The sequence below is a fragment of the Chelonoidis abingdonii genome, chromosome 8 (assembly GCF_003597395.2).
Source record: "Chelonoidis abingdonii isolate Lonesome George chromosome 8, CheloAbing_2.0, whole genome shotgun sequence".
Lineage (NCBI taxonomy): Eukaryota > Metazoa > Chordata > Testudines > Testudinidae > Chelonoidis > Chelonoidis abingdonii.
Window position 1 is genome coordinate 60,290,516 of NC_133776.1, and position 10,067 is coordinate 60,300,582.

Sequence of the window (10,067 nt, forward strand, 5' to 3'; positions counted from 1 at the left end):
TCTGCCACCAGATATATCTATTTATCCGTTCCCACATACGCACCCCTCTATCTCTCTGTCTAGGTGAGGAACCTAATTCTCCTTTTGGGATTCAAAGTTTTAGCTAGGAGGAGCAATGACCTGATTGAATCACAGACTTCTGCTCTTTGGGGAGACAATCAAACTCCCAGATTCTCACGCCCCCCAAATCATGTGGGTGTTGAAATCCAAACCCAGATCACATTTTTCCAAATATCCGTATCTTTGCACTGAGCTAAAACGAAACCTGGGAGACAAATACCCACAGACAATTTAGTGCCCAATACCAGATGCTTCAGGGGACCTCACACCTTCCTCTGAAGGGAACAGCTCTTGGATCTCTAAAGCTGGGGTGGGATCTGGGTTCCATTTCACTGTTTCTCAACACATGGATGTAGAGGGGCTGATCCTGAATACCCTGACACCAGTTTTACACCCGCCTAAGCCCACTAGCCTCCTGATTCACACAGCTGTGAGAAGGGAATCAGCCCCCATCTCTAGCCTGGCTTCCTGGGGGCAATTTCCCACCCCACTCCAGCTCCACAGCAGCAGGATTCCCTTGTGTTGTTCTGGCATTACTCTGCTCCTGTATCCACAGGGAGGCACCTGTCGCTATCTGGACTCTGGATGCAGACTAGGCCCAGCTGCAGCTCCCTTCGCTGCTTCCCCGGGGTCCAGCTCCAGCAGAGCATTCCTGCCCTGTGTTACACAAGAGCTGTTGTTTACACAAACATGTGATAGGCCACATCCTCAGCTGATGTTCATCAGGCAGCTGCGCTGACTGTAGGAGAGTTGCCCTGACTCCCCCCAGCCGAGAAGCTGATAAACCTGGCCGTCACCTCATGCCCTGGCCACTGCGGTTCCCCCAACCCTGAGGTCGCACCACATACATCCTGGTCATTACCCCACCACAGCACAGACACGCAACCCCCACCAATGGGCCCCTGCTCCCTTACCTTGCTCCTCATCTGCCCCGATGTGGACACCTTCCTGATGAGCTTGTGAGAGCTGCCCTCCTGCTCGCCCTCACTGTCAGAGGACTCCTCGCCAGCTCCTTCAGGGGAGGCCGGGGCCAGCTTGTCCGAGTCCAGGGAAGACACTGACTCCCTGGCCTTCCTGAAAAACAAGTCTCCGGGGGCCAGCTTCTCCGCCATCTCCAGAGTGTCTCACTGAGGTGTGCAACTGAGATGCAGATCCCAGATAGGCTCAGGGCTCTTCTACTTCCTACGACCCTTCAAAAAAGGACAATGCGACATGCTCTGTGAGAGACCCAGAACATTTGCCCCAGTTCACAGAGCTCCCCTGCCCACCGCAAGATCCCCCTTCCATGTCCCCATGGGATATTCAGATCACAGGGGGAGAGAAGGGCACACAGAGGTTTGTAACTGGATGCTTTGGGGAGGTTCTAGTTTTAAATGTGGGCACTTCCTCACCTCTGAAATTCACCCTGGATGTCAAAATACAAACCAGCTGCTTTGCTGTCAAACTTTTTTCCCCCTCCAAACTCTTCCTCTTTTTTCACCCTCTGATCACAACGATTGTGCAAAGCCCAGCTTCCTTCTCAGGCTGCTTTTTATTTCAAGCTGCTGCCTGCAGGGCTCGCTGGATGCAGTCCCAGACAGAGCATCTCACCCGTTGGCAGTAAACAGGAACACTCTGTCCTACCCTCGGGGGACCCCCAGCAAATCCCCCACCCCGTCATCCCCAAATGCACCGCTTCACTCACCTGCCCCGGCTACTGTGTTTGCTGGCGGGGGGAGGGGGGAAGATTCTCACTAAAAAGCCTCTCTTCCCCAGCAGCCAAGGAGGCAGATGATGAAGCCCAAGAAGAGGAGGCTGGGGCTGTCTCTGCCACGGACAGGGGCCCACCAGCTGGAGGAGGCACCCGTGGCCCAAACAGGTGGTTGGGTTTATGGACTGGTCCCTGCCCGCTGGGGTGGGAATGTACTAATGCAAAGAGCCCGCCACGGCCAGGACAGGTGGAGCTCCGAGCGCCCCCCAGGGCGGAGAGGTCCTCCCATGCCAGGCAGCCCCATCCCGGCTGGGGCAGGCACCTACCTGCAGCCCCCGCGTCCGTGCGCCGCCGCTCGCCGGCTCCTGCAGTGAGCGCGTGTGACAAGCGCAATCTCCGCGAACAGGAGAAAGGGTCACGGCGGGCTCTGCCCAGCCGGCACTAGCGAGCCCCGCGGGGGGCGGGCTTGGCTGCGGGGTTCCCCCACCGCATCGCTCCGCGGCCGGGCTCCCGAGGCTGGCGCCGCGCTCGGCTCACTGGCAGCCCAACGATCTCCTGCACATGTTGCTTCTCTGCCTCCGCCCCGCGCGCTGCGTGCCTGTCAGCTCGGACGCCCCGGCACTGCAGTCCCGGCCCCCCCTGCAGCTCCGCTCCCTGCCCTGCCCTGTCCTGCCCGCTGCAGCCGCGGGGCCGCTTCCCTCTTGGGCCTGATCCTCCCGCCCCTGGCACCAGCTGCGCAATGGGGCTCGTCCTTCTCCGGCCTGCTGCAGGCTTCACCCTCCCCTCCTCCCACAGCCCTGCGGAGCTGTGTGCTTGTGCAAACCCGCCCGGTCTCTGTCCTCAGCACCGCAAGCCCGAGCCTGCTGTCTGCGGCTCGCAAAGCTACTCATGATCACACATCCCGGCTGGCTGGGAGGCTGCTGGGGCGCAGGGGAACTACAGGCCCCAGCACTGGGGGGTCCTTAGGGAGAGGTGGGGGGGTATTTGGGGCACAGTCTACTCTACTGCTTGTGACATGAGCCTCCTGGACTGAACCTTTCCCTGGCCAGGTGCATTAGGGTTGACCAGGCCTCCCAATTTCATTCCTGGCTGTGTCTCCCATTCACTGTGCCCAAACTCCCCTGACCCTAATGTCAATCCGGAGCCTGGGACCTTGGGCATGTCACTTACCCATCCCATCCTGGTTCCCCACCTTATGCACTTGGAGATCTGGGTCCTGTGCCAACAGCAGGGCCTTGATGAGAAAGAACCAAATTCCCCCAGCAGCCTCAAAGAAGGAAGGGGGATGTTAGTTACCAAATGAAATACATCTCTCAAAGGAAGCCCTGATGTTTCCTAATGTTCCAAAGATGAAGATTTGTTTCCTACAGAGGGCGCTAGTAGTACCACCTATTGCTAAGGTTGCCTGACACCTCCCATTGTAAGCCCCTGTTTTCAATTGCTGATACTTTTGCCAAACTTTAAGCCTTCCAGCTGAAATTGTCCATGCGCGCACGTCTGAGGCTGAATATTTTTGGAAAGTTTCAACAAAAATGATTTGAGATGTTTCTACCCAGCAGATTAGGGACAAAGATTTTTTTTTTTTTTTTGGAGCCTGTCAATGCTGATTCCCCACTCTGGCAGTTCGAGTGCAGAAGGTGGGGGCCCGCAAGGATTCTAAAAATTAATACTGGCCACTCCAGGCTTGTAATAAACTCCCAAGTTCACAGCTTCTCTCTGACCTTGGATGGGTAGATGCTGCCACCACCCAAATGCAAAAAAACCCTTTGAACCCAGGAAGGTGCACTTGGGAATTCCTCCCTGTGGCGTACCCTCAAGCCCTTTTTCTCTCACACAAACAGAGAGAGTGAGAGAGAGTGAGAGAGAGTCACATCCCAGGAAAGAGCTGAGAAAGAAAACAAAGGAAATCAGCAGGGCCGCCCGGGGGGGGGCAAGTGGGGCAATTTGCCCCAGGCTCTGGGCCCCGCAGGGGCCCCCACGAGAGTTTTTCGGGAGCTCTGGAGTGGGGTCCTTCACTCGCTCTGGAGGCCCCGGAAAACTCTTGCAGGGCCCAGGCCCCCAGAGTTTCTTTCTCTCCAGGTCTTCGGTGGCGGTGGAGTCCAAATTACCAGCGAAGCGGGACCCACTGCCAAAGTGCCGGGTCTTCAGTGGTAATTCGGCAGTGGGTGGCCCCCGCCGCGGGTCTTCGGGGCACTTCAGCGGCGGGTCCCAGAGCGGAAGGACCCCCCGCCACCGAATTACTGCCGAAGCTGGGGGCCCCCACCGCCGAAGGCCCCAGCCCCCTGAATCCTCTGGGCAGCCCTGGAAATCAGCTGTTGCTACCAGCTAATCAAACAACATGCACAAACCTCCTAGGACACCGAAAATCGAATCCTGTGCTTAAAAAAAGTAAATGTTATTAAAAAGAAAAAGAAAGAAAATACATCTGGAAGTCAGGCTATCATTAGATTTAAAAAGATTAAATATAATAATTAAGCATCAAAAATGGTTTTCTTGCGATCCAGCTTAATGGTTACAAGCAAAACAAAAGCATTTGGTGGTTAGCACAGAGAAGTCCACAAACCATAAAGAAATAAAAGAGATAAACCTAATCGTGTTTTCCTAGACATTTTCTGGTCTACTTACATATCTGAGGGTTTAAATAAGTAGTTTCTAGGTATGATTCGATGGTTTTTCTAACCTGGCTTAAAGCTTTTTACAGCATAGTCCCAGCCCTGTCTCCTCTGTCCCCTTTCTCCGGAGAACAATGACAGACAAAGGGAAGGTTTTTTCCCAATTTTAAAAAGTTCTAGCTCTCCCATTGGCTTTTATGGTCAGGTCCCATTTATAGCCCATTCCCTTCCTTTTACCTGTGGGCTTTTTTAACCCTTTACAGGTAAAGCAAGGAGAGAACGGCTACTAAGAGGGATTTTTGTAGCTACTGGCTGGCCGGGTGTCCATAAAAGGGAGCTAGTCCCCCACACCCGTTTATTTATCACAGAGACATTCCAGTGCTCATATGCTTTGGAGCAGGGACAGGAAATTGGCAGGGGCTTGCCCTGGTATTAAGGATCTGCCTTTTGCAATTCCTGTAAAAATCTGTCCAAGTTTGGCCAAGTTACGAGCCTTTGGACAAACTGGAGTTTGCACAACCTGTTAGAGTTGAACAGCTAAATTCTCCAAAGATGCCATCTGCACTGAATACATGCCAGCCCCTTGCAGCTCCTCCATATGCACATGCACCATCCTCTGCAGGGATTGAGCACAGGGCTGCAGTCTCCAGGGGCTGAGGTGGACTCTCCCTGAAATTGCTGCTCCCGCCAGCTGTGGTGCCAAATCTGTGAGCAGGGTGGCCATGCCTGCTTGCACCCAGGCAGCATGGAGGAGGGCATAGCCTGAATGCAGAGGGCTCAGGAATTTGGGAGGAGAATGGAGACCAGGGGGACATAGGTGCTGTTACTAGTGGTGCTACTGCACCCCCTGTCTTGAAGTGGTTTCCATCATATACAGGGTTTACAGTTGGTTCAGCACCTGAGGATGGGGAGGGGGATTACAGGAGCCTGAGGGTTGGGAGAAGCATAGGAAGTGGGGGAAACAGTAGCCAGAAAGTGAGGCGTGGTGAGAGACAGGAGGCACTAGGGAAGCTGGAGAGGAGTAGAGGCAGGAGAGGCATCTGGGGTACAGAAGTATGGATGGGAGGGAGGACAGGAGCAGAAGGGTGCAAGAGAGGGAGACGCAGCCAGGCTTGGTGCAGGGACTGGGGCAGAAGTCAGTCATCACCAGAACACACTCTCTTCAGAACCTGGAATTGAACCCAGGAGATCTGAATCTCTCCAGTCCTCCGCTGTCAGCAGATGTCTGTAAAACCCACCGGCAGAGTGTGTTTCATCCCCCTCTAATGCCTGGTCCACATACTCAGCCTGCTGTTACTGTTGGCTACTCTGCTAGCTCAAGTAGCAGAGGTCTGTGTCAAGGAGCTAAAGGGTCGAACCCTGCAGGTGACCCAAGCTGGGGGTCAATAGGCTTTCACATGCTGCAAATTACATTATTAAAATTGCAAAGTGAAGCCTTGGAAAGTTGGGAGATGCCAAAATTAAGGTTTCCCAGACATCTTTAATCTGGAACCTTTATGGATAGACATTCTGCTTCAGTCATTAATTACACAATCACAGTATTTTTTCCAACAGGACCCCCGTTTCATTCAGCATAGCTGGGTCGGAAAGAAGGCTGTTGTCTGTAGGATCCCTGCTTCATTTGGTGTAGAAGCTGGAAGCTGTGCAGTGACTAAGGGAGGGGATTGCAGGCAGAGACAGGAGGGTCACATGGTTAAAGCACTGCCCTGGGAACTGGATTCTAGCCCTACTTCTGGCACAGAGTTCCCAGGTGGTGCTGGGCAAGTCATTTAATCCAGACTTTGTACTGGTGATCACTGACTGCGTGTTCCTCATTTCCTTGGTGCCCAATATGAGACACCAGCCGTGCAGCACACCCCGATGGCTGCTGTGTCAATGGGAGCTGTGTTTTGAGCATATCACATGCTAAATTCTCTGGGGGGAAAACCCAGGCTGTACATGTCTCAAGTTAGGCACCCAAAATTCATACACACACACACCTGCTCTGTGGCTTGATTCTCCCTGTGCAAACTGGGGCTAACCCCACCTCAGCTCACAGGGGCAATGTGAAGCATTCCAGCACTGTGATGAGAGCACTACAGAAACACTCAGGATGCAATGAAGATTTTTAGGCAGTAAAGGTTTGGAATAATGGGCGGTAAGTAAGGGCTGAGGCCACACACTGAATGAAGAGGATAAAAAAGAAGAGCTACCCCTGCTGAATGAGGCAGGAGGTGTGTGGAAGAAGCACTGTGTGATCATGGAATTAAAACCTGTATTGTGATGCATATGTACAAGGGGGCTGAATTTTGCAACAGTAATGTAGCGGGCTTTTTGACACATGCACACACACACATGTACAGCTTGAGCTCATGGCCCATGATGCCCTATGCCACCACAGACTGTACTGCATTTGTGAATGAATCTGCTCCTTCTGTCTAGTCAGAGTCATGCCTGGTCACTTCAGTGTCCAAAAAGAGCTATTCCTACCTGTCCCATATGCTCCTGTCAGCCCCACTGAATCAGCACTGCTCTGTGAGAGCCAGCTGGATTATCTCCAGGTTTATGCATCAACAGGTCTGTTATCCAGGGCCTCAATCAAATTGTTCCCCTTAGCAGACCACTGCACCCAAAGGCCTAAATTCTTGATTGCCTGGCTCCCATACAGATCCTTGGTCATTCAGATTCCACCCTCATTTACCAGTGTGGAACCCACTGTTGCACAGAGGGAGCTAAGAACTTAATTCAGCTCACAGACTTATTGCTACTGGTGGTGATGCACCAGACAGACAAAATCCAGCTCTGGAGAGCTGGTAGTTCTGCAGCTGGTAGCTCTGCAGAGCTGGTAGTTCACAACACCATCCTTTAACTTGTATGCTGAGCGCATTTGATTAGCAGCCACAGAGCCTGATAAAGGCATTTCTAGAGTCACTTTACAAAGCACTTTAGAGCTAGGATGACCCACCTTCCAATCAGTCTCCCCTCTGCCCCAAGCTGTAGTGAGGTGGGGATGGCACCTCCAGAACCAGTGATTCCCCAGGGTTTGTTTTTCAAAGCCTGGCCAGTTATTTCTTCCACTGACAGGTGCCAGGACAGCATGAACTAAAGCAGTACCAAGCTGTGCCTAACTCTCAGTGAATAAGAACAGAGTGGGAAGGGGGATTTGCTGGGGTGATGGCCTAGGGGTCACGTATGCATGGCAGATGAGAGGGGGGGAAGCCGGTACAAATTACCAGGGCTCAGCAGTCCGGAAGGGGGCCCAGGGCTTGGCTTCCCCAGCCCTGTTTAACCAGTCCACCCGTGCTGGAGGGGGCCTGAAAATTTTTTTCACCGGGGCCCAAACCCACTCTCAGCAGCCCTGCATATATTGGGGGAAGATGGGAAATGAGATTCCCATCTTCTTTCCAACAGGGCTCCAAAAAGACAGGACTGATTGCTCTAGCTCCAACACCAGCAGCTCTATCTAAGCTAACAGGTGGAATTGAGCCTTGCGAACTTCAGCAAATTGTACCCCAGAAAGCCTTCTGAAGAGACAGTTTGTTAAAAGCAGATCCAGGGGGAGGGGGTGCAATAAGGCAGTTGATCCAGGCTGTGTGGAGCTGCCAACCCCGGTGTTTACCAGGAACTCGGTCCTGCTGTATCCATCATTGCTAGCCAGGCTGTGGGCTTCTGAGTCAGAAAGGAAATTAAAGAAAATTTGTTTTTGATGTAAGACACCAGATCAGTAACAGAATAAGGCCCTGGGTCTTGAAAGCTGTTCTGAGTGGGTGGATCCAGCCCACAAGGAGCAGCTTGTGGGATCACATCCTAAATGCATGCAAGAGAAACTGTTAATTAAATAGACTAGGATACTACTATGATGGTTATAGAAGAAGGATCTAGATAGATACTGTCTCCAAATGTAGATTGAAATTAGTGAAACCTTTAAGAGCCACAACTTCAGTATTTCTCAGGTTCTTGGGGGGTTTGTTTTAAAGTTGGAATTACAGAAAGAACAGAGAGAAACTGCCATCCCCTCTCCTCCCCTTTCCCATGTTGTTAGCCGCCAACTCTGCAGCACTGAGAAGTTAGGAGCGAAACTGACCCTAAACAAAAGTGAATCTGATGCCACTGGGTTCCATTGTTCAGGCAGAGAAAAATGCAAATAGGAAACAAGTAGAAGAAATAGTAAAAATGCAACAGAATTGTTAAAAGTCATTCACTTTTACATATCCCATTTCTACTGTCAGTGAGGGGCAGCTGTGCTGACAGCATGTGATTTTTAAATGGAAAAGAACCCTGTCAAACAGGGCCAGCTCCAGCTTTTCTGCCATCCCAAGCGCCAAAAAAAAAAAAGAGCAGCGACACTTCGGTGGCAGCTCAATCGCGTCGCTCCTTCTGCGGCAGTTCGACGGCGGGCCCTCCCTCTCTTGCTCTTCGGCGGCAGTTCGGCAGTGGGCCCTCCCTCTCTTCCTCTTTGACAGCAGTTCGGCGGCAGCTCAAAGAGAAAGAGAGAGAATGAGGGACCCGCCGCTGAATTACTGCCGAAGACCTGGATGTGCCACCCAGATACCAGATGGAGTGCCACCCATTTGAATTGGCCACCTCAAGCACTTGCTTCCTATGCTGGTGCCTGGAGCCAGCCCTGCTTTCAAAGTTACAAACCTACTCATAGCATCACAAACCTGAGGCCACTCAGAAACTCAGTACCTTACTGGGGCTGCTGAGCACTTCACAGTACCCAAACCCTAACCTCCTGCCTTGAGTGCTGAGAATCCTGCTGCTTCGGTAAAGGTAGAATCCCTTTTAGATGTTAGTAGTGCACTTCTGGTGTATAACTGAGCAGTTCTGATCCCAGCCAGTAGGAGGCAGCAGTGCACACACAAACTAGCCAGTTCATTAAGACCAGTGTTTCTTAACGACCCCTCTGTGACCCAGCACCGGTCCCTGAGATCTCCCTGATGCAGTCTAGGAAGGCAACAAGCTGGTCCCTGGTAACAAAAAGGTTGAGAAACACTGCACTAGACCATGGACTAGTCTCCCAGGGCCGCGGTGGGAGCCACATCCCATGGGATAGTTACAACCAGACTAAATAAAGCCCCGAGGAATAGGCTATGGGAAACAACCTGCTCTGGCAGGCAGGAGAGGGACTAGAGAGATCCTGTCTGTCTCTAACTGCCATGGTTTGCTAGATGGTTTGGTGCAAGAGAGCAGCACCCTTCTTGAGAGCGCAGAAGAACAAGATTTATTGCAGGGAGGGAAGCTGGGCTGCTTCTTAGGAGCTCTTTGTCCAAGTGGAACAGACAAGTGTTATAAGGGTGAGCCCCAGAGCGAGCTCCACGAGCACTAGAACAACTCACTAGTTGGCACCCAACTGTTGCTGGGCCTTCCCTTTGGTCATTATAACAAGAGAGGGAAAAAAGTCCAGGAGAGCTGGCTGTATTTTAAAGAATCCTTGTTAAGGTTTCAGGAAAAAAACATCCCAATGTGTAGAAAGAATAGTAAATACGGCAGGAGACCAGCTTGGCTTAACAGTGAAATCCTTACTGATCTTAAATACAAAAAAGAAGCTTACAAGAAGTGGAAAATTGGACAAATAACTAGGGAGGGGTATAAAAATATTGCTCAGGCATGCAGGAGTGAAATCAGGAAGGCCAAATCACACTTGGAGTTGCAGCTAGCAAGAGATGTTAAGAGTAACAAGAAGGGTTTCTTCAGGTATGTTAGCAACAAGAAGAAAGTCAAGG

The 10,067-nt window shown here is 51.9% G+C and overlaps 1 protein-coding gene across 1 annotated transcript in view; it reads right to left on the reverse strand.

Moving 5' to 3' along the window:
- Positions 1-2,377, reverse strand: part of DGKK (diacylglycerol kinase kappa) — a 212,654-nt gene extending 210,277 nt beyond the window's left edge. The window contains exons 1-2 of the mRNA XM_075068684.1: positions 2,077-2,377; positions 975-1,250 (exon numbers count right to left, since the gene is read on the reverse strand). Coding sequence (XP_074924785.1) covers positions 975-1,172 — 198 coding nt within the window. The 5' untranslated portion in view covers positions 1,173-1,250; positions 2,077-2,377. The remainder of the gene's footprint in view (positions 1-974; positions 1,251-2,076) is intronic.
- Positions 2,378-10,067: the final 7,690 nt, after the last annotated feature.